The following is a 25,346-nucleotide window of genomic DNA, read 5'->3' as shown; positions in this document are numbered from 1 at the left end:
GAAATGTCTTTAATCTTTCCTATCAGCCTCTCTTGGCTAACTCTTGTTTTTTCCGACCCCGAATGGCGATTAGGTTTCCGAAGGCAGACGGGTCACTATATTTCCTTCTACTACAACTCTAAAACTCGCCAACACGCTTGGCCAGCGCGGCGTTTCAAGGCCAAATTTCCCCTCATGATGGATACATCAAGTGTACGGCCCTCAGTCCCCGGCGGTTCCAATTTCCCTGACCAAGGTGGCGGTCAGAATAGTGTTGGAGCAGAGGGTGCTAAGAATCACCGGAAGAGATCAGGCCACCAAAACAAACGACAAATGCATATATGTGCCTACAATGTACAAACTTTATCAACAGAAGCATCAATGATAGAACTGGAGAATGAACTACAACACATAAAATGGGATATAATCGGTATAAGTGAAGTTCGACGTCGAAAAGAAGATCAAATAATACTTAAGTCTGGAAATATGTTCCATTTCAGAGGAAACGAAGATTCATCTGTTGGAGGAGTGGGTTTTTTAATCCATAAAAAATGGGTACCAAACATAATCACAATAAAAAGTATATGTACCAGAGTCATTTATCTTATTTTTAAATTAAACCCAAGATACAAACTTAAAATTATACAGGCTTACGCACCAACTACGAGTCACCCGGATGAGGAAGTTGACCAATTTTATGAAGATATCAGAGCAGCTATACAAACTTCAAAAACACATTACACATTGATAATTGGAGATTTTAACGCCAAATTGGGATTCAAACAAGATGATGCAGAATCTGCTATGGGAAACTTTGGATTTGGTGAGAGAAATGAGAGAGGTAACAGGCTTCTTGACTTCTTACATCAGGAAAATCTCTTTGTGATGAACTCATTCTTCGGAAAGAAACCCCAACGTAAGTGGACATGGAAGAGTCCGAACCAAAGAACAAAAAATGAGATTGATTTCATAATATCAAATCGGAAAGATATTGTTCAGGATGTAACAGTATTGAATAAATTTTCAACAGGGAGCGACCATAGACTAGTTAGAGCAAAAACCACTTTTAACACTGAAGTTGAAAGAACAAAAATGATCCTCAAAAAGAAAAGTGGAAGGTGGCTGTTCCCAGAAGATATAACACTTTACGAAGAAAATATTAAGACTAGTTTGGATACACACGACTTAGAGAATATCAGCATCAATGAAATGAACAATAATATTACTCAAATATTGAAAGAAGCTGAAAAGAAATACTGTCCTCGTCCTGAAAATAATAACAAAAAATTAAGCCACAACACAAAACATCTTCTAGAGGAAAGAAGAAAACTTAGGGAAAATCAGGATCATAACCAAAATGAACTAAGAATTTTGAATAAGACAATTAAAAAGGAAGTTAGAAAAGATCTGAGACGATACAATACGATGGAAATAACTAGAGTAATAGAAGAAAACAAAAGCTTGAAAGTACTCAGACAGAGCATGTCCATTGGAAGAAAAAACGTCCACAAATTAAGAAATGAACAGGGGCAAATCATTGAGGATAGAATTCAAATTATGAATACGATAGAGAGTTTTTATAGACAACTATACAAAGAACAGCAATGTAACCGGAGTGGATCATTACCAAAGATAATCAATCAGGGATCTGAAATTTTACCGGACGTAACACCCAATGAAGTTCGAAGGTCAGTGCAAGAAATGAAAAACAATAAGTCCCCCGGAGGCGATGAAATAGTGGCAGATGCCTTGAAGGTGGCTGGAAAAAGATTATGGCAGGTCCTTGCCAAACTATTCACTAGATGTTTGCAGGAAGCAATAACACCAACCCAGTGGTATAACGCAGAAATTATCATACTTCATAAAAAAGGGGATGCTACCGACCTCAGGAATTACAGGCCCATAAGTCTACTTTCACATATTTATAAACTATTTACAAAAATAATTACGAAACGCCTAGAAAATAAATTGGAATTTTATCAGCCCATAGAACAGGCGGGTTTTAGAAAAGGCTATGGAACAAACGATCACCTACTGGTAATAAAAAATCTTATAGAAAAATGCACTGAATATAATAAACCACTAGCTTTAATATTTGTCGACTATGAAAAGGCATTCGACACCGTAAATCAACAAAAAATGTTGGAAGCCTTGACAGAATGCCGAATTGACTATCGGTATATAAATATAATTAAACATATATACCAAAACGCAACAGCCAGTGTTAGAGTGGGTGATCGTCAAACCCAGAAATTCCCGATACAACGTGGAGTACGCCAGGGGGACACCATATCGCCGAAACTGTTCACTACGCTTTTGGAATATATATGTAAAAGGGCAAAACTGACCGACAAGGGCATAAACATAAACGGAGAAAAGCTTAGCCATCTAAGGTTTGCAGATGATATTGTACTAATAGCTGATAGGATAGATGAGGCCAAAGAACTTTTAAATCAGCTCTACCTTTCCTCGCTAGAAGGGGGATTGAAAATAAATATATCTAAAACCCAGATGATGACAAATCTTGTAGTCAGCGAAGATATATGCGTAGGAACAAGATCCATAGACCAGGTAATGGCCTATAAATACCTAGGTCATGAGATTCGCATAGGAAAAGATAACCAAACCGTTGAGCTTCTCCGTCGTATAAGACTGACTTGGGCAGCCTTCGGCAAGCTGAACCATATTTTCAAATCGTCTGATATACCAATATGCCTTAAAAGAAAAACGTTTAATCAGTGTGTTTTGCCAGTGTTAACTTACGGTGCCGAAACGTTGACCATGACAAGGAGAACAGTTCAAAAGATCCGTGTGTGTCAAAGGGCGATGGAGCGTGCTATGTTGGGCGTTTCACTACGAGACAAGATCCCAAATCGCCAGCTACGACAAAGAACAGGAGTGGCTGATGCAGTAGAGAGAGTAGCAACACTGAAATGGAACTGGGCAGGTCACGTGGCTCGAATGACAGATAATAGATGGACAAAGCGGATACTGGAATGGAGACCAAGAGATGATGCCTACCGAAGCAGAGGTCGTCCACCAACACGTTGGACTGACGATCTAAAACGTTGTCATAGGAATTGGATGCAAGAGGCACAAGATCGAAATAGATGGAAAATTATGAGGGAGATCTATGTCCAGCAGTGGATAAGCGAAGATTGAATGATGATGATGACAGAAGAACCTATACTTATCAAAACAGCTAAAAAATGTAATATTAGAGTCGTATGAAAAACTTGGTCCATAATAAATGATCTTCGAAATAAAACTAACACAGCTCAAACATTTTCTCTTCCAAACCCGGAAAATCTAAATGAATACTTTGTTAATGTGAGTAAAACTATAACATCAACTGTTTTGCCACAACAAGATCCTATTTCCCTATCTCCCCAATTCAAAAAAAATGTGTCGAATTCTTTCTTTATAAGACCAGTTAATAAATCTGAACTGATTCAAACAATCAGTAGCATCAAAAGCAAATCTTCCTGTAGTACTCATGGACTATTCATAACAAGTCCTAGTCTCACTAATTAACGATTCCTTTGAAAAAGGTATATTTCCAGAGTGCCTAAAGACAGCCATTATTATTCCTCTTCATCAGGGTGGTGAAAAATCTAATGTCTGCATCTATTGACCTAGTGCCTTACTACTGGTCCTATCCAAAACCAAAATTATTGAGAGACTTATAAAAGCCCGACGTATGTCTTTCTCGTTGAAAACAACATTTTATAACAAAGTCCGTTCGGCTTTTTATCTAATAAATGTACCAACGATGTTATGTTTTCTGTACTACATGAGGTCTATCAAGCACTAAACAATAATCTTTACACTGTCACTGTTTTTTGTGACTATGCCAAAGCTTTTAATTGCGTAAATCACGCCATTTTAATAAAATAACTAAATTTCTACGGAATTCGAGATATTTCTTTGTTTAATTGGTTACTTGAGGAATGTGAAACAACTAGTTAGAGCAAGTATAAGAGAGTAATCATAGTGAAGTTAGCCGATCAACCTATTAATATAAATCTAATCCAAGTTTACGCACCCACATCTGATAAACCGGAAACTGAAGTTTTAGATTTTTATAAAGACATAAAAGAAGCAATAAAGGTCACAAAGAAAAACGATATCAACATCATAATGGGCGATTTTAATGCCAGTCGGTAGATGTAGATGTGGTAATGCGGTCGGTGATTTCGGTCTGGGTAACAAAAATGAGCGAGGATAGTTACTAGTTGAACTTTGTAATAACCACGATTTCGTCATATCCACTACGTGGTATCAACTCCCAAGAAGATTGTATACATGATGAGCAACAGGAGATCATCCAGGTCATATGATACGAAATTAAATTGATAAAAAGAGTGGCCGCTTACCCTAGTGCAGACATTTCGTCTGACCACAACCCCCTAATCGCGAATGTAAGGCTTCGATTGATAAAGGTTAAAAAGCTTCTAATAAAAAATACATAAACACTAGAGAATTAATGAGAGATGAAGAGCTTAGATCTACATACAGTAAGCACATCAACGAGAACTTGAGAAACATACAAGAAAATTACATAGAGGAAACCTGTGAGAAAATAAAAATAGCTATAGTCGAGGCTGATGAAGTAGTCGCAAGTAAAATAAAAAGAAATTACAAAAACGAGTGGATGACGGAAGAGATACTTGATCTAATGGAGTAACGTAGACAGTACAAAATACATCACAATCAACATGAATACAAGGAAATCCAACGTACGATAAGGGCAAGAATTAAAAATGAAAAGGAAAGCTGGATGAAATAACGTTGTGAATTAGAATCACTACAAGAAAAGGGAGACACCTTTGGACTACATAAAAAGGTCAAAAAAATTTCGAGTATATACAAGGAATACCATGAGACTCGTCTGAAGAATTATCAAGGAAACTACGTTCATACCCAGAAAGAACTAGCTAAAATCTGGGCAAACTATGCTTCGTTCCTCTTTGCGGATAATAGACCAAATCTGCCAACTACTAACCTACCCACGGAAAATATACCCGGCCCTCCCATTATTCGCGCCGAGGTGGAGTATGCGATAAAAGTAGCAAAACTAGGCAAGGCCCCTGGACCGGATGGAATTACTAAGGAAGCCATAAAAATGTTGGAAGATGATAACATCGACATGCTGGTAACAATTTTCAATGCCATATGTAACACCGGCCACATTCCAACGGATTGGCTTTACTCAACCTTTATAATGATCTCTAAATCACAAACAGCAACAAAATGCAAAGACCACAGACTGATAAGTTTAATGAGCCATTTGCTTAAGGTGTTTCTTCGCATCCTTCACACAAGAATGTTCAGAAAGCTGGAAGATCTAAGCGGTGAGACACAATTTGGTTTCAAGAGCGGACTGGGTACACGTGAAGCAGCTTTCTGCTTGAATACGCTTGTACAAAACTGCATGGATCAACGAAAGGATATAGTCATAACATTCCTCGATTATGAAAAAGCGTTTGACACCATAAAACATGACGCAAGGATAAAAATGCTACACAACGCTAACATTGACGAGAAAGATATAAGAGTTATCCAGAATCTCTATTAGAATCAAAAAGCACGAGTGAGAATGAACAAATCAACCAACACAGAACAATTTGAAATTTTAAGAGAAGTGCGACAGGGGTGTATTTTGTCTTCTGTGATCTTCAATCTATATCTGGAGAACATTTTTGCAGAGGCACTGGAAGGCTTTGAGTGAGAATAATAGACAACGAACATGATATGCAGTTGATGTTAAATAAAATAAACACCGTAGGAAAAATATATGGCTTGAAGATAAATGCTGGTAAAACTAAATGTATGGCAATAACAAAAAAACGCACTTTTAAGAATACAACTGCAAGTAGATAATGCTCCAATCGATCAAGTGAAAACATTTAAATACTTGAGAATGATGCTGAATGACCAATGGGATCTTCAACAAGAAATAAAACGCCGTACCGAACAAACGAGACAAGTTTTTATCAAATTTAAACCGCTACTATGTAACCGCAATTTTTCCTTCAATCTCCGCTACAGGATGGTTAAATGCATACGGCATGGAAACATCAACGTTAAGAGAACCTTCCATTAATAAGTTGCCTTCGAAATGTGAATGCTGCGAAGAATGTTCCGCATACCATGGACAGATAGGGTGAGACACGAGGAAGTCTTAAGAAAGGCAAATACTGAGAGAGAACTACTCAATTTGATCAAGGTACGAAAAATTAGATACCTCGGCCATATTCTGAGAGGAAAAAAATACGCAATCCCTCAACTAATCATTCAGTGTCGTGGCTACGGAACATAAAGAACTGGACAGGCATAAATAACATGCTCTTTTGCATGCCGCAAAAACAGACGTCAGGCCTTAAGATAATTCGCCAACGCACTATAGATGCACGGCACTATAAGAAGAAGAAGTTAGAGCAAATGATACTGACTCTAACCACAAAAGCATTGTATGTGTACCAAAAGGTTCAGTACTGGGTTCTCTACTTTTCCTTATATTTATAAATGACATCACTAACTTAAAAATCGATGTATGTTTTAATATGTATCGGGGAATTGTTGCCTGATGGTTATCGAAGAAACGTCTGTGATCATATCCCCACTATCACTGTAACATGAATTGTATTTTCTCACCTTACCTTGTATATATCAGCATCTAAATATAAAAAGGAGACAACGGACGAAAAGAAGAAAATATTGGTTATCTAATTTGGGCAATGGTACACTTTGATGATTAGCTACAAGATCTGTGTCTAGCCGTGGACAAAAAAAGAAGACCTATATAAAGCATTGGAGGAAACAATCGTAGACCTATGTATAGCACTAGAGGAAAGAATCGTAGACCTATGTAGAGTACTAGGCGAAAAAATCTGTGTCGAGCACTAGACGAAAGAACGAAAGCTTATATGTAACAGTGTATAAAATATTGGGTTCCCCCGTCAAGCAATGGACGTTCAATTAGTGAATAGAAGAAGGTAACATGAGATGAAAAACAGATTAGCTAAAGAAAAGAAGAAGACGAAAGAAAGGAAAAGAAAAAATGATTCGACTTGTCAGTAAGCGTGATGTCACCCGAACACCTGAGCAGGTGCAAACATCAAAGGATGCCGCTTTTTCCCACGGTCGGTAAAATTTTCCCAGCGCCAAGTGCCGCAACATCTACTGATCTACTTAAAATAAAAACCTGGTTCAACTCTAATTTACTCTCTTTTAACATGGATAAGACAGTAGCATTATCCTATAAAGGAGCTCTCCAACCCTTGGTTTTGTACCAATTTCTTGGTATTTTTATAGACAGCAACCTCAAATGGTCCCTTCATATCGATATGTTAAGTAAAAAACTAGCCTCAGCCTGCTATGCAATATATCTGTTTCGAAGGAAATTAATTTAGCATCTTCCAAAATAACATATTATTTTCCTTTGTTCGAGTCTCATCATCGTCCACTAAGTTACTAAAGAAATCTATATTATATTCGGCAAAAAAATTATACAACCATCTCTCTTTGCAACTTAAATCTACAACTTCTTTCCTTAAGTTACGCAAATTGACAAAAACCTATCTATCCGAAAGACTATATTATTTAGTGGAAGAGTTTCTTAACGAATAACTAAGAAATTACAGTACGCTTAGGTACAAGCAACTAAAGTATTTTTATATATATTTGCGTATCACATGCAGCAACTTAGAATTATTCGTAAACTAGTTCGGTAGTTCGTAAGGTTTTATTATGCAATTTGCAATTTTGTTAAATATTGCAATGGATTGCATATTTTATTACCTTTTATTTCGTGATATTGACGATTTATGTAATTTTAGTAAATTTTAATTGTTATTGTTATTTTTTTTACTTTTTGTAAGCTTTGTCCATAAAATTGTACAATTTTTAGTGACAATAAAGCATATTTCTATAAATTTCTATCCATTTTTCTAACTAAAGGTGTTATTATTTCCGTAGGCATGGGTTTAGAACTTGCTTACTGGATGATAGCAAAAGGCGTTAGAAAAATAATTCTAAATACAAGAAGACCAATTTGGAACGGCTACCAACAATATATGTGCGAAAGATGGGAAAGAATAAAAAATACAATCATTAAAATAACTTTGGATGATACAACTACTTTAGCAGGAACAGAAAATTTGATAGCTGCGGCCCAAACGTATGGCGCTATTGAAGGTAATTATGTAGTAGTTGATCATCATCATCATCAACACTTTTATAGAACTCAATAACAAGGTACTCAATATGTACTAAGATAAGGTACTTCCGTGCAGTCTTTGCAATACTTTTATTATAATTTTATATTTAATGGAATATTTATCTTGTCATTTATATTTCATAGTAAGATCGAAAAAAGTATATTTATTTGAATCAAAAACTTACTATGTCTAGGTACAATAAACAGTTTTTCCTGATTTTCCTCATCATTTGCAATGTTATTACTAGCAGATTTTTCTGTTTTTGTTTGTTTTTCATATTCACTGCTACAGTTTACTTTAATCTTTTATAAACATATTTTTGCAGGTATCTTCCACACAGCATTGGTACTCCGAGACGCCAAAATTGAAAATCAAACAATTTCAAACTTTGAGGATGTCTTTAAAGCCAAAGTTAGTTCTGCCAAAAACTTAGACGCGGTATCTAGAAAGCACTGTCCTTTATTAAAATACTTCGTTCTGTTTTCTTCCATGACTGCCGGAAGAGGAAACATAGGTCAAACAAATTATGGAATGGCTAATGCAACGCTGGAAAATATTTGTGAAGTTAGGAGAAGGGATTTATTACCATCACTAGCGGTACAATGGGGCCCAATTGCAGATGTTGGAGTTTTGAGTAGAGATACTTATAAGAATAAGGTAGAAATAATTCTATTAACACGTTAAGCGCTAGAATAAATCTTGAAAAAATGCAAGCTGTGCCAAGTAGCAGTTTCGTCTTTTATTTGTTTATGAGTTTATAAACAACAGAATATGAAACAGAATGTTTCTCCCATTGTCTTCTCCAGTTTGTTTTGGGTCTTCCACGTTTCTTCCTTTAGGCTGGTTTCCAATTCCACGCTGCTTTTGGAAGTTACGACTCATTCATACTACATATCCATACCATCTATTAACTGTTATTGTTCAACATATTTCACGATTTTCTTCTCCAAAGATACCAACGATTTCTTTTATTTGTTTGTTTCTAACTCTCTGTCGTCGTGATCTTATGCATCTTCTTCTTCTTAACATGCCATACACCAAAGTGCGTAGGCGACTATCTCATTACTAGAATTCTGTTCTTGGCGGCGTGACACAGCTCGCCTGTATTGTGTATTCCTGTCCATTCTTTAATATTTCTTAACCAGGATAATTGTTTGCGGCCGGCTCCTCTCCTACCTTCGATCTTCCCTTGTAGGATTAACTGAGGTATTTCATATTTTGCTCCTCTCAATATGTGCCCAAGGTAACCAATCTTGCGTTTTTTAATTAATTTAAAGAGTTCTCTTTCCACGCCGGCTCTCTTAAGGACGTCATCGTTTCGAACTCTATCCACCCAAGGTATGCGCATCATTCTTCTTAATGACCACATTTCAAATGCTTCAAGTTTGTTGATAGATGTTTTTTTCAAAGTCCACGTTTCCATGCCATAAAGCAAGATGGACCATATGTAGCACTTGACCATTCTGTAGCGTATTTCGAAATGTAGGTTTTGATTACATAGAAGCGGTCTGAATTTCACAAAAGCTTGTCTTGCCATTTGTATTCGGGTTTTTATCTCTTGTTGTGGATCCGATTGGTCATTGATTGTGGTGCCAAGGTATTTAAAAGTTTTCACGCGTTTTATGCGATCGTCACCTATGCATATTATCGGGTTTTCTGGAGGGTTTCTGCTAATGACCATATATTTCGTTTTCAAAATGTTGATTTTGAGGCCATATTTTTTACCTATGCTATTCACCCTATCAAGTAATAACTGCTGATCTTCCAATTTATCAGTTATAATCACTGTGTCGTCTGCATAGCGTAGGTTGCTAATTGGTATGCCGTTCACCTTAATGCCTAATTCCGTGTCTTCTAATGCTTCCGCAAATATATTTTCAACATATAAATTAAAAAGCATCGGAGAGAGTATGCAGCCTTGGCGGACACCTTTTCGGATTTCAAATTCATCCGTATATTGGTCTTGATCAATCCTCACCTTTGCCATTTGGTTCCAGTATAGATTCTGAATAATTCTGATCTCCTTCTGGTCAATGTTGGCCCTATGTAGTAGTTCCATCATGATATCATGTTTAACATTGTCAAATGCCTTCTCGTAGTCGATGAAGGTGAGGTAGACATCTTTTCGTTGATCTAAACAGTTTTGTATTAAAGTGTTCAAACATAAAATTGCCTCTCTTGTTCCTAGTCCTCCCTTAAAACCGAATTGTGTTGACCCGCTAAGTTCTTCTAGTATCTTATACATTCTTGAGTGTAATATCCTAAGGAAGAGTTTCAGCAAGTGACTCATTAAACTGATTAAGCGGTGTTCATTGCATTTTGTAGCATTAGCTGTTTTTGGGATCATCACAAAGGATGACTGCAGCCATTCTCGCGGAATGTAACCAGTATCATAAATTCTATTGAACAGCTTTACCAAGATTTCGATATTCTCCTCGTCTAGTAGTTTTATTGCTTCTATATTAATTTCATCTGGACCTGTTGCTTTATGCATCTTTGTGGTTCTAACTGCATATTCTATTTCACTTCGCATTATTGATGGCCCTGATAAGTTTTCGGAAGGAAGTTTGCGCGTTGGTTGTGTTGGTCTTTCGTCATTAAAAAGTCTTTCTGCGTATTCTTTCCACGCCATTGCTATCTCCTCTTCTGACTCTATGTATTCGTTTCTGTCGTTCCGTATTCTTGTTCTGTGGTGGCTTTTGTGTATATTCGATATTTCTTTAATCTTCTTATGTAGTCCAAAACTATCTCCTTTTTCCTGCAATTGTTCTATTTCGTTGCACCTTTCCACCATCCAACGTTCTTTTGCTTTCTTAATTTTCTGGCGAATTTCTTTGTGTATCTGTTTGTATTTGTCTTGATTACGTTGTTGTTTATGTTGCCTTCGCTTTTCCATTAGATCCATAATTTCGTCCGTCATCCATTCGTTATGCTTTCTCTTCCTGATCTGTGTTCTCTTCGGCGATCTTATGCATAATCTTTGCAATAGCTTTCAATCATTCTATTGTCATATTCTATCCTTCATCATGTTTCTGGATTCTAGAGTGAAATGATGGATGTTGTAGGTGGTACTTGAATAATAAAATTGTGATAATTTGATAAAATATTGTTGTTATGACTTGTAACATATTTAATTATCATAAAAAAGTCAAGCTTCGTTAAATGTCGTTTAAAAACTTAATTACCTCATAAATAAGACCCTTTACATTATGTATATGTTCCAAGAAATATTATTTACATAATGATTTTGTCGAGGCATAAAAACCAATTTAGAGCTGCTTCTGTGGCTCTAGTTCTACGACTGTTCGCTAAAGGGTTTTTTTATTAGTCAGTTGTAAAACATGTTATTGCTTTTCGAATTTGCAAACCTAAAAACGAGTTATCGCAGCTCGCTCTCTACGTATTAAACATACATACTATAATACTGGATAGCAAAGTAGTGTTTAAATTTAGTTTTTTACAAGCACAACTCCACAACAGTTACATTGGGTATCAGCTAAATTTAACCTGCTTTTAGTATAAGTGAGAGAGTTGAGGGGTGTAAAATCAAAGTCGGCAATCTCCCATTTCCATAATTTTGGGACACCGCGAAAAACTGTAGAAACTAACAAAATTAAATTAAAACAATAAAACTGATGAAGAATGATATAAAATTTGGTTTGTGATCGGATGTCCAGAAAAAGGAGCTTAAGAAATTATTTCTTTTCCTTTTTTTTAATATTTTAGTTTTGAGATTGCCGGATATGAAAATGATCTATAAGGATATTGTCAGTTTTGAAACTAATAAAACATCATTGTGTCGGTTACTTTAGTGAAAAAAAAATATATTTTGATATTGAACAATAATATAATATATAAACAATTTATATACATATCACTTAAACTAAAATATCCGGAAGTTCGGGTATACATATTATATTCACAGGTTTCGACAGACTCTAACTCTGGAACAGGGTTCTCCAAGTAGGTCTCGTTTGCTTCTTGTTCATAACGTTGAAAAAACTCTTTATAGTAGTTAAGCTGATTGAATTGTGTCCAGTCTAAACCAAAATGTTTGGTCAAAAGATTTCGCACATCACGCAGTTTTAAATTATTTACTTTGTGAGCATCGGGGATAAGTTTTTCTGGATTGATCATGCTAATCTGTTTCGTGTGATATTTACAAAAGATCCGAAATCATTTTTGTATTGAAGTTCACCTCGTATTAAAACATGTCCTGTCCTACATCGTTTTAAAATGTACCGTTTACAATCCTTAAACTGAAAACCCCATGCTCCTACTGGTTTAAGAACCTTTTTCCAATCGTAAACACAGCTTTGTTTCATTTCAACGACCGTAAAAAATTCGGAAATAATTTCCTTGTATTCGCCAGGTGTCGTTACTACTTCCCGTTATCGTAAAGTCTTCTCAATTTGACCGAAAACTCTATCGGATGGTAAGAATGAGTGACCAACTACAGGAAAAACTAACTAAGGTAATTTACCATTTGGTGATGCGTTCTCAGCTAACCATTTGTAGCACAGACCAATCATTATCGAGTTTTTATTTTGGCCACTGCATCCATCGGCGATCAGTCGTACCTTCTTTGACATGTTGCCATTGAGTCGATGAAACACTGCAAAGGAAATTTCATTTGATCCTTTACCAAACATGTCTTTAGTCCAACAGTATGAAAATACATTTTCTTTTGAGAGTGGAGACTTTGAGAAATCTTCAACAACAGTAAAGTTATAAAAATAAAGATGTCTTGAATAATAAGCACTTTGATCAAGAACTTTGGGGAGGACCAAATTTTTTTGGTAGTTAAACGACAAAGTGACTAGGTCGTCGCTGTTTTCTTGAAGAAATTGGAAAAATGCTTTTTCACTTAGCTCTAAACATTTTGACCAAACGTTTGTTCTTGTAGTTTTAAAGCTCAAATTATATTTTCTGTTAAATATATAGCGAAAATACGATCTCTTCACAGTTTCTGATGGAATTGTCTGAGCAGTGTACATTAAATACAATTTTGAGACGCTGAGTTCAGATGGAAGATACATTCTTTTCGTTACTGAACGGCAGTGATGGGATTCAGTACATTTTAATGGGTTTATAAACTTTTACACTCCTTCCAGCTTATCCCGATATTTCGCAGTTTTTCGATCACCACATCTACGTTCAATCGGTACTTGGCCTGTTTCATTAAATCGTTTTATCACATAGAAAAGCCTGTGTTTTGTTACCCCTAGCAAGTTCAAAAAAGCTGCTTGGCACACTGAAACTTTCTCGTTCGATAAAAAATTACGGATGAAACATTTTACCTGGTGCTTCTTTGGAGAATACTTTTCATTTTTCGGCCGACGACGGACAGTACGATTCACAATGCAGTATTTCAAAATAAAGGCATCTTGAGTCGGTTTATCTTTGGTCTCATAGAATAATTTATGAAATTTCTGTATATCGTTTATTTTCAGCAAGCAGCACTTACATGTTTTTGAATTGTGACCACATGTTGGGTATTCTGGCATATTCTTCGCAGAATATCTACAACAACAAATAATAATGAACATAAGTACTGAAATTGGTTCAAATTTGTTTTTAACAAAAACGAAAAACAAAATATCAAAATTCAACAACGGCTTGGAAATGGAATCATAATATTCACAAAAGTACTCACCTTAGACATTTGCAACGTTTTTCTTCCATTTCTCAGGTTGTCTTATTCAGTTCCTTGCCTTTGTTGGTCTGACAGGAGACGCATTAACTTCCATGATAAAAAATTAATACTTTTTTTGTATATAAAACTAATTTCTTACGACACAAATATAGTTTAGGACAAGCACAACAACAATGGAACGACTCCCAAAACTAGAACAAATTATAATAGCATGACGTAACGGCAAATCTAACCATGTGTTGATCACGTGCGTGCGCTATGTGGTTCTTATTGACCTCAGCGGAGATTGCCATGTTTGGTACGCACTTAACTATGGAGATTGATGCTTTTGATCCCAACATGAACTTTTCACTACGATTTGTATGAAGTTATGACTTTTGGTTCTTACAAATAGTTTTATCTAACAGATATCTAATAAAAAAACGCAACAGATGACGTCCTTAACTCAAAACAAGAAAAAGATTGCCGCCTTTGATTTTACACCCCTCAGTTATTTGCCTTTTTTTATATAAAAAAAATTAATTAAATAATGCTTCCTACCTAATTTAAATCAACTTTTAGAAAGTAATGGGCTTAATACCTCAAAAAGTTAGTTCCTGCTTAAACGCACTAGAAACATTGATGTTGCAAGATGTCGTTATCGGCGCTACTATAGTTTTGCCGGATGCAGGTAAAGCAGTTCAACCTGTAACAAAAAAGACGCCCGCCACCGCAGTGGCTAATATACTACGAATTGAAAACTTGGGTAAGTAATAATATTTCAAATTGTATCATTTTTTTTTTTTTTTAATAAAACGGCCGACTTTAATAATTTTAAAACTATGTACTTTTTTTTACAAATTAACAATGACGATAAAGTATCAAAACGACCTAAGCATGAGATCAGCATCGATATTTTTTTTTATAGCCCTTTTTCTATCCGAATTGTCGAATAAAGGCCTCTCCCATTTCTCGCCATTCATCCCTGTTGTGTGCTAGGCGTTTCCACATTGGTCCTGCGACTCTTTTGATATCGTCGCTCCAGCGCATTTGAGGTCTTCCTCTTGGTTTCTTCGCATCGTACGGTCGCCAGTTTCCAACTTCTTTGTTCCATCTACCATCTTCGAGACGTTCGTTGTGTCCAGCCCATTTCCATTTTAATTTAGCTGCTTGTTTCGCGGCGTCCTTTATTTTTGTTCTGTTCCGGATTGCTTCGTTCGTTTGCCGATCTATTAGTGAGATACCAAGCATCTGTTGTTCCATGGCTCGCTGAGTTTTTCGAATCTTGTCCATGTTCTTTTTTGTGAATGTCCAGGTTTGAGTTCCGTAAGTGAGAACGGGAAGGATACAAGAATCGAATACTTTTGTTCGAAGGTTTTGGGGTATCTTTTTGTCTTTCAGTATGTATGAGAGTCTTCCAAATGCGGCCCATCCCATTCTTACTCGTCTGCTTATTTCGGTAGTTTGGTTTTCTTTGTTTACCTTGATATTCTGACCCAGATATATGTATTCTTCTACATGTTCCACTTTTGTTCCTTGGATGGTTATCGTCGGTTGATCATCTTTATTCGACATTAGCTTAGTTTTACTCAGATTCATTTTCAGTCCTTTTTTTATGGATTCCGTATGAAGCTCATCGATCATCGTCTTCAGTTCTTTCCAGCTGTCGGCTATTAGTACTACGTCATCTGCATATCTTAGATGGTTTAAATACTTTCCGTTTATCGATAGTCCCTTCGTTTCCCAATTTAGTGATTTAAAGATGTCTTCAAGTGCGGCAGTAAATAGTTTTGGAGATATGGTGTCTCCCTGTCTTACTCCTCGGTTGATTTTTATTGGCCTCGTTTTCATTCCGTTATCCATCGTTGACTACCATTTCAGCGTGTTGATATATATTATGTATTAATATCCTATATCTAGAATCTATTCTGCTGTTGACCAGTGCTTCCTCAATAGCCCATAATTCTATGCTGTCAAAAGCTTTCTTGTAGTCTATAAATGCTAAACAGATTGGTAAATTGTATTCGTTTATCATCGATTAAATATTATATGTAAGTTAAAGGATTTGGAGTGAACATGAATGGTGAACTGATTAATAATCCTAGTTATGTTGGAGACACTATTATGTTATCCGATAATTCCCAAGGCTTTCAAGAGTCATTGGATTGTATAAACACGACAGAAAGACAAATGATTCTAAAAATAAATATCTCTAAGACACAATATATGATATTTAGTTGCCAACCGCACGACAATGCTTCCTTACAGATATATTAACAAAACATTGAGAGAGTTACTTACTTTAATTATCTGGGATGTTACACTACATTAGAACTAGACCAAAGTTAAGAGATCAAGTGCAGAATTGAAGCATCTTGCACAACTTTTTCGAAGATTGATCAAATGTTATACTTGATCAGTGCTGTTACGTGGCATCGAGACCTAGCAAAAAATGTACCTAGCAGTTTTGGCAATTCCATTGAACAAACTCCCCCAATCCTTTTTTTCTTATTCAAAGTAGGTACTCGATTAAATTTAAAACGAGTTCTTGTGCTTGTGAAATATGAGTTTTTCCAGGCATAATCTAAAAAAAATCAATAAAATATTTTCTTTTTTTTTTTCATTTCTTTCACTTTTGCTGAAACAAACAAAACCATTCCTTAACTGTGTGAATGAGGGTAACTTTGCGATAACACTTGCGATAAAATTTCAGACTCCAATATAAAATTAGTTGTGAAAACAACTGTTTGTGTAATATAAATAACTTTTAAATGCAAAAACAGGACAAAAAAAGAGCAAAAAATCCAACAAAACGTACAGCCATAAGTAAACAAACCAGAAACGTCACAAATTGTACTTAAAATCTGTAAACGTCCCCAAGCGTCTTTTTGTACCTATCTCTTTTCGATGTACTGAGTCCAGAGCATTCATAAAAATAACATATATCTTGGCTTAATAAGAGGCGGTAGCCGGTTTGTCTTTAGTTTCAGGCGTGAAAGACAATGATGCTAGATAAAAAGTATGTGTTTTATCTCTTCCAGGTATTAAAGATGCACGAGCAAAAAACTATGGACTCAACTGTATGATTGTGTTTAACATTAATACTGTGTTTATTTTTGTCAAAGAAATTATCAGATTTGCTCTTAAGAAAATTTTGCGCTTCTCTTTAATGTATTAATGTCGACCATTTAATGTTTTTCTTGCATCTAATAAATTTAATTTTTCCCTAGATGCCGTAGATACGTCAAAGAGTCTGTATCAATTTGGCGTGGATTCCCTAATGACATCCGAAATCAAACAGACCCTCTACAGGAATTTCCAACTAGAAATCGAATTGGAGGAAATTAAAGAATTGACTTTTGATTATTTGATTGGCCTGCAGGAGGAGACAAGCGATACCAAATTCAAGATCTTCAGAAAACAATCCATTTTTACCTTAAATACTCTCAGGGAGTTTGCAAACCAATACAACGCTAAAAATAGTTAAATACTAAATAATGCAGTAATTACTTTAATTCAAGATAAAAATCTGTTTTTGATTTATTTTGGTGCAGGTGCAGATTGTAAAATATAATGATAATATATGAAAATAAATAAAACTATAAATATTTGTACTCTTCTATGATTTTTTTTTTACATAATAATAGAGAGTTGGTATATCACGTTAACCTGTACTTTCTCAAATATATCCCCTATTACTCGCACTCCTCTTCTAATCCACACTTCACTCCACTCCATTTTATTTATTTAGCGTATGACTCAATACATGGAGTAAATACAGTAATAATTGTAAAAAACGTAAGTACATAATTCAAAAATACAAACATAAACAGATAAACAGACAAAATACAGATAAAATACAAGATAATACAAACAGATAAGGTTATATCTTTAAGTCAAGTTGAGCTATCCATTCAAGGCTTGCAGGCGTAGTTTTGAAAAAGTCTTTTGGGTACCCTCGATATGCCCTCAATTCACATGTCTCCACTATGTGTTGGACGGTTTGATCTGGAGCTCCACAGTCGCAGCTGGAGGTAGGCTGTTTTCCCCATTTATGTAGGTTGTATGCGCATACTGCATGTCCCGTTCTAATTCGGTTTAGGCTCTTCCATATGTTTCGTGGCTGGTCGAAGCCATCAGGCTTTCGGACTGGGTCAATAAGGTTGGATACTTCAGGTGGGGCTTCCTTAGTCCACAGCGTGTGCTAAAGGTAACATTGAAATCATCTGCTGCTAGCTGTTGGGCTGTTCTTATGGGTGGTTTTCTGGATGGGAGTCGGTTTGCTGCTAAACTCGGGATGTCTTCATGGATTGGTAGTTGCAAGTTGCTATTTACTTTCGAATACTCCGTTATCAAGGCCTTTTGTCTTCGTAGAATAGGCGGAGGAATATAGCTAAGGATCGGAAGCCAATATAGTGAAGTACTCTTGATGCAGCCGCTAATCATTCTCATTGCTATATTAAGCTGTGTATCAACTATTTTCACATGACGACTATTTAGCCAGACCGGTGCACAGTACTCTGCCACAGAATAAACCAAACTTAGCACAGATGCTCGTAGTGTGTCCGCAGATGCCCCAGTTGGTACCACAAAGACTCTGGATAAGGTTATTTCTACTACTTATTTTTTGTGCAGTTATTTGTAGATGTTTTTTAAACGAGAGAGTCCTGTCAAAGGTAACCCCCAGATATTTTGGGTAGGGTTGGTAGGGTAGTGCTACATTTCTCATTTTCACCTCTAATTTTTGGTTTGCCTGTTTGTTATTGAGGTGAAAACAGCTTACCTCAGTTTCATTTAAGTTGGGTATCAGCCGCCATTTAGTGAAGTATTCATATAGTTTGTTGAGGTCGTTTGTCAGCACGTTTTGAGTAATTTCAAACTGTTTGTGTTGCACTGCTATTGTTAGGTCGTCAGCGTAGCCAAACTTTCTTCCATCAATGTCAGGTAGGTCCGATATATATAAGTTGAAAAGCATCGGAGCAAGGACTGATCCTTGGGGTAGTCCATTATTTAATTTCCTCTGTTTGCTTATGTCATTACCGTGGATTATCTGGAAGTATCGATCAGAGAGCATGTTGTTTATTAGTTGCAATATTCTTTGGCATGAGATTAGTTTGGTTAGTTTATAGAGAAGTCCCTCCTTCCATACTGTGTCGTAGGCAGCTGTCAAATCCACAAAGACTACAGCCGTCTTTTGTTGCTTTAGGAAGCCTGCTTCTATATGCGTAGTTAGACTTAGGACCTGATCTGCGCAGCTTCGATTAGGTATGAAACCTGCTTGTTCGAGTGGGATATTTTCAAGAATTTGTGGGCCTATTCGGTTTAGGATAAGTCGTTCCAGCAGTTTATAGCAGCAACTGAGAAGTGCTATACGACGGTAGCTTACAACTTTATCGTGGGGTTTATTGGGTTTTAATACAGCAATTATTTTGCTTTTTTTAGAAGCTTTTGGTATGTTTCCAGTTCTAAGGATCAGTGAATAGAACGCAGCCAACCATTTTCTTGTCCTTTGACCGCATTGTAGTAGGAACTCAGGATGTATCCCATCAAAACCAGGGGCCTTACCAGTTTTCATGTCTCGGAGGGCTGATGTTATTTCTTCGTTGGTGAATTCGTGAAAGAACCTTGGGTTATGTCCAGCTGTTTGACGTAAGTTGTTGAGTTCCTTTTTATATATTTTGTATGTTATTTGTCACGTGGAGCCCTAGATAGGGTCACTATTCTGCTAGCTATTTGGTCGGGAGACAAAAAGTGGGGTTTTCTAACGGGCGGGGCACTTCCTCCTAGCTTTCTAAGTAGGTTCCAAGATTGTCTGCTCGATCTTTTAAAGTCCATTTTCTCCGTTGTTTTTATCCATTTATCTCTCCGGGCTTCATTTAATGTTTGCAATAGGTCATTAGCTACATCTGGGTCACCATTTTCTATGTAGTCATTGTAGAGTTCTTCACATTCATTATTCAAGCCTGGGATATACTCTTTGCGGTAACCTCTTGGTATACACTTTTTTTCAGTTGATATCACTGAACCTACAAATCTATCGTAGCTTTCCGGTGTGGCTGGAACCCATCTTATAACTTTATCAAGTTCAATAGAGAATTTTTGCCAGTCTGCCTTCTGAAAATTCCATCTTGGTCTGGGAGTGGATCGGACTATCGGGACCTGGATACCTACTTCATATATTATTGGGCGATGTTGGCTGTGTGAGAAATTCTTCAGGACTTTTCTTGTTATATTGACAGGTTGATTTTGAGAGTTTTGGGTTTAGAAACAGAAGTCTGTGTTGTATTCCTTTCTCCGCGCTGCGGATCTAAATGTTCCCCTGTCTTTTGCATTAAATATTAGACTAAGGTTGTTTTCTTCTGCCCACTCTACAAGTGCTTCGCCATTCTGGTCATTACTGTGATATTTCCACATCGTATGGTGGCTATTAAAATCTCGCATATAAACTGCCGGATGGCAAAGATGAGGCAATACATCTGGAGGCCACTGGGTTTCTGGGAGCTTGTATATATTAGCAATTGTAAGTCCTTCGATTATTACTGTAATGATTTGAATGTTTCCATTGGTACTGGTGTCCACTAGAAGGGCATTTTCTATGTTGCTGCGGATGTATGTTATACAGCCGTATATATGGTGATATGTTACACCAAGAATTTCATATCCTGGTACTTTGCCCCTACGTTTTAGATCAGTTTCATCACCTACATGAGTTTCTTGAATGATAGCCACGTCAATGTTATTTTCTAGCAGGATTTTAGATAGTACCTCACACTTTGATCTACTAAGTGCCTCTATATTTAGTTGGCATATTCGGAGGATTGGTCCAATGCTTCTTGTCATATAGTTCTGAGAAGAACTAGTTTCTTCTACCACTAAGAAGAATACCTAAGAAACAATACCCTATCTCACCGTCAGACATTCTAGTAAGTTTCGAAATCGTTTTACTCTTTACAAACATTCTTATAGACGAAACTCTAAACATTCTGAAAACTAAATATAGTATCCAGCAAGACCACTTATCTCTCATACAAATAAATAGTGCCCCAATGGGCTCCCCACTATCTCCAGTAATTGCTAATATATTTATGAAAAACTTCGAGACCCAAGCACTATCCACTTCAATGCTCAAACCCACATGTTGGCTACGATATATTGACGATACATTCGTTATTTGGCCCCATGACCAAACCCATTTGAATGGTATACATCCTAGTATCCAGTTCACGATGGAGGTGAAAACTGATTCATCCCTACCGGTTGGTACAAACTGTCAAAGGGCCAAATTGTCTCAATAAAAGAGATGACGGCATACAGTTGCCCTCGATTTGGAGACAGACCTCCCATAAAGAAAATACCGTCCGGTCCACTCGTCAATCAAAATCCTACTGTCAAAAATGTTCGAGCCAATCACCACCAAGTTAAAGTCTCCAATAATATATACTAGCTCTTTGTGTGGGATTTTTTTGAAGATGTTTTCTATGTTTTGTAAATGTCGTCACTGTTTATATCTGAGGCATTTGTTGTGGACATATAGACTTGAATGACATGGAAATTTTCTGGTTTTGCTTCTGTTATTTTTATCTATCTCGTCTATCATTTATTGTTTCATATTGTCTGTTCACATATTTCGATAGTCTATTGTTTATAGGTTTCGTATTCTATTGTTTATAGGTTGCGAGTAGCATGCGCCTACAGGACTCTATATGCGGCATCTCTTAACAACAGCCATAAAAAAAGAAGAAAGAGAAAGATCAATGAAAAGATGGCAAAAAAACTATAACAACACAGAAGATGTTGTCCAGTGAACCAATATGCTAATCCCGAGCATAAGAGAATGGGTAGATTCTCTGTTTTAGGGCGTATCTTCATAGGTTCAGAAAGACAGATACAGATAAATGCCTATACTGCGAATATTCCGACACTGTTACTCACACAATGCTGAATGTATAGAGAAAGTGGTATGAACCCTGTGACTGTGAGAGATGACTGTGAAGATGACGGGAAATAAGGAGGGGTGGAAAAGTGTTCATAATTACATCCGAGCAGTAATTAAAAGAAAGAAGAAAAGAACCACCAACCGGACCGAACGACAGAGATAAGATCTAGATTAGAGTCCCTTCTCTTGTGTTCCAAAAATGTCATCAGCCTTACAGGGACCATCCCACTTTCGGAGTACCTACGGTTCGTGCGACAGTCAACTGCCCACAAGTAGGAGAGGGTGGTTTTAGTTGATAGGCAGGATAGCAGATACCTGAATCTTTGGCACTAGTATCTTTAGTATTTTAAATTAAACTAAAACCCAAATTTTAAGGACTCAAAATGGAGGTAGCCAACCAAACCCCAACCCCCCAGGTAAATTCTAGGTGCGCCACTGCGCTCTATTGCTTTGTAATAGTATTTTTACCTCTTTTAATTCCTCTCTCTTGCTATTTTCTTTCAACATACACCACTTTTCAGATCACCATATCCAACTAATATATTAGTACATGTATTGTTTCTTCCCCTGATAAATTTGCCATTATTTTTATATTACTTTTGGGTCTTTATAAAAGCCATTACTCCCAGTCCAGACAGTAATTATTCTTTTTCAATAATTCAGTTGTAAGTTAAAAAAAAAAAAAAGGTAAAAAACTATGGCAGGTAATGATATTTTCCCGACTGAGTCAGTATTCGGTTTGACATTTAGTTTACTGTTACGATAGATAATGACGCCTCATATGACACAAAACTGTAAACATATTTATTACTAATATCTTTTCTATTCTAGTTATTTCGGCGCTCAGTTGAAAGACCTGTCTACTTGAATTCTGATGAGTTACCCGCGATTTGAAGTTTCCAGAAGCAGGCCGAATAAAACCAGTATGAGCGACCTTCTGGGCTCTTCGATAAAGAATCGCGGCAATTCCGGAACTAACGGAATTTTATTTTTAAAGAGGATTTTTGTTGTAAACAGGACAGTTAGTTTTTGAACATCTCGTCGAGTTTTTAAAATGTAATGCACGTAGATAAATTATATAATTATTAGTGTAATATAAATTAGTTATATTGTGCAAATAAAGACTTTAAATAAACTTATAAGTGTTATAAGTGTAGAACCTTTAATAATAAATAAAAACAATAAATTAGGTTAATAATAACATAACATTACCTTCGATAACCATAATTACCATGATCGAGAATCATGATACATTCTACTCAGGAATTTGGTACGAAATTTGTTGCATTGAGTAAAATGAGAGCTGTTTCTTTGATTTTCCTAATGTTACCATATAATTCTTTCAGAACTGTAAATAAATCAATCCCTCGAGTACCTATCTTATTTTTTTATATAAGAGTGTTGATTTATGTTGACATTTAATGGTCTAAAATTTCACTCAAAAAGTTTTCGCATTCACAATGTATTTTATAAATACCACCTTTGTTTTTTCTGTTCATTCTTGGGTTTGTGATCCTGATTATGTTTATCATATTAATTTTTAGATATTAAAATTGTAAAATGGGATTTCTCGTTAATTTAACAAAATCGATTATAAATCGTTTACATATTTACTTCCATATGTTAAACTTTTACAAAGTTTATCTAAAAAAATTATATAAATTATGCAAATGTATTTGTAACTAATGTAATATTTGTACTTCTGTTATAAAATTAGATAAGATACTTATTTCTACAATCATTGACTATTGACGTTAGTATCTGACGCTATTCGTTGATAAAGCTAAAGTGGTTTTAGATGTAATAATATCGGATTAGGGGTTTTAAGTAAAAAAAATAGAAGGTAGCAAATGTAAAAATAAATTTGTGATATTATTACAGATCTAATGATAAACATTTAAAAAATATATTAATTAAAAAGATAAAGATTATGGTCTTAGTCTAAGATTAAGATAAAAAAGATATCTTGGTTTTCAGTAATAGCTGTTTATCGATATAACATGCAATTTTGCATAAAATAATAAATCATACAACGAAGATTAATAAAGTTAATATAATTTTTTCATTGCATTACTTACTTATCAAGTCAAGACATCCATTAGGAAGAAGAAAAATCAAAATATATTTGATTGGTGGGGGATGCAAAAGCTAATCCAAAAAATGCGAAAATGTGATGCGGTCCGAATACGATCTCTATGTGATATAGGTTAGTTTCTTAATAAAAATTTTTTACACCCAATGTTATATTGTATGTAAAATAAAAGTATATATTAAAAAAATAAAATTTACAGTAGAATCTTTAAAGAAATAAATCTTTTCATAAATTTGTCATCGAAATTACTTATCTCATTATGGATCGTTTCTATTTATTAACAACACAGCTATTTAAAAAATTATAAAACAATTAATCATTGTTTAAAAAAAATTGCACTCGATTGCAATTGAGTCGAAAAACATCGTTCTGATCTGTAGTGGTCATTGGAGATATTAAAATAGTTTTTAAAAATATTGTAGCTAGAATATTATGCCACACTATATAATATTTATACCACAAATATTTTGCAAAGGTTGTTTTTTAAAACAAAAAATAACTAATTCCTAGTATGAAGGATTTCTTTTAGATCTTCTCTCAACTGTATAGTCCAGTCGTTCAGCTCGGAAATATTTTGACAGATTCATTCGAAAAGATACAATACAAAAACTCCTACCTCTATATTCCTAATATCTAAACTACTCTATATTCCTACCTTTATAAGTATTTATAACTCAAAAAACGGTGTGTGGTACTTCGGGAGCGCCCGAGGAGAGGAAGCATCTTTCTTATCGTCTACGTACGGAGCAATAGTTTTTAATTTTATTTGTTTTCATTTATTTTACTTTAGTTTATTTTGTTTTTTATTTTATGTTATTTTATACGAAAATATACCTTATATGGGGTTAATGAATGTGCAAAGGGGAAAGATTATTGTTCTTCTGGAGGACGGAATGTCTCAGAGGGAAATAGCTGCAGTAGTAGGCTTAACACAGGGCGTTGTGTCAAAAACCTGTGCTAGTTATCAAGAATTATAAACGCTTAAGAATAGACCCAAACAAAATCGCCAATAAGTAACAACGACTCGCCACGATAGTTTCATTGTCCAAGTAGCTACAAGAGACCAAACAATTTCTCGCCCGTAGTTCCAAAGACAACTTTTGGAAGATACTGGTGTAAGTGTTTCAGTTGAAACAATAAGAAAAACACTATTTAGCCTAAGTACTATTTAGCAGTAAACAGTTACAGGTTCCCGAGTTATCCAGGCAGCACAAGATTGAACACCTAAATCGGTGTCTTCAACAACAAAACTGTAACATTGGAAACTGGCAAAATGTACTATTTTCAGACAAAACCAAGATTTGTGTAAAATCAGATGACTGACGAATTTGTATACTTATGAGGGCAAGGAAGACAAGCAAGAATGGAAACTACCAGATCTGTTCAAATATATAAAGGAAAAAGTGTCATATTCTGGGCGCGCATTATGATCCAACCAATTTTAACGGCTACATGATAATTATAATGCACCTTCACATACCA

At 35.6% G+C, this 25,346-nt stretch overlaps 1 protein-coding gene across 1 annotated transcript in view; it reads left to right on the top strand.

The window, feature by feature from the left end:
- Positions 1-17,456, top strand: part of LOC140432521 (fatty acid synthase-like) — an 88,250-nt gene extending 70,794 nt beyond the window's left edge. The window contains exons 20-23 of the mRNA XM_072520464.1: positions 7,960-8,178; positions 8,527-8,858; positions 14,419-14,602; positions 17,067-17,456. Coding sequence (XP_072376565.1) covers positions 7,960-8,178; positions 8,527-8,858; positions 14,419-14,602; positions 17,067-17,323 — 992 coding nt within the window. The 3' untranslated portion in view covers positions 17,324-17,456. The remainder of the gene's footprint in view (positions 1-7,959; positions 8,179-8,526; positions 8,859-14,418; positions 14,603-17,066) is intronic.
- Positions 17,457-25,346: the final 7,890 nt, after the last annotated feature.

This window comes from Diabrotica undecimpunctata, chromosome 1 (assembly GCF_040954645.1).
Source record: "Diabrotica undecimpunctata isolate CICGRU chromosome 1, icDiaUnde3, whole genome shotgun sequence".
Lineage (NCBI taxonomy): Eukaryota > Metazoa > Arthropoda > Insecta > Coleoptera > Chrysomelidae > Diabrotica > Diabrotica undecimpunctata.
The sequence above is the reverse complement of the archived record's forward strand: the minus strand, read 5'-3'. Positions and strand labels throughout refer to the sequence as shown.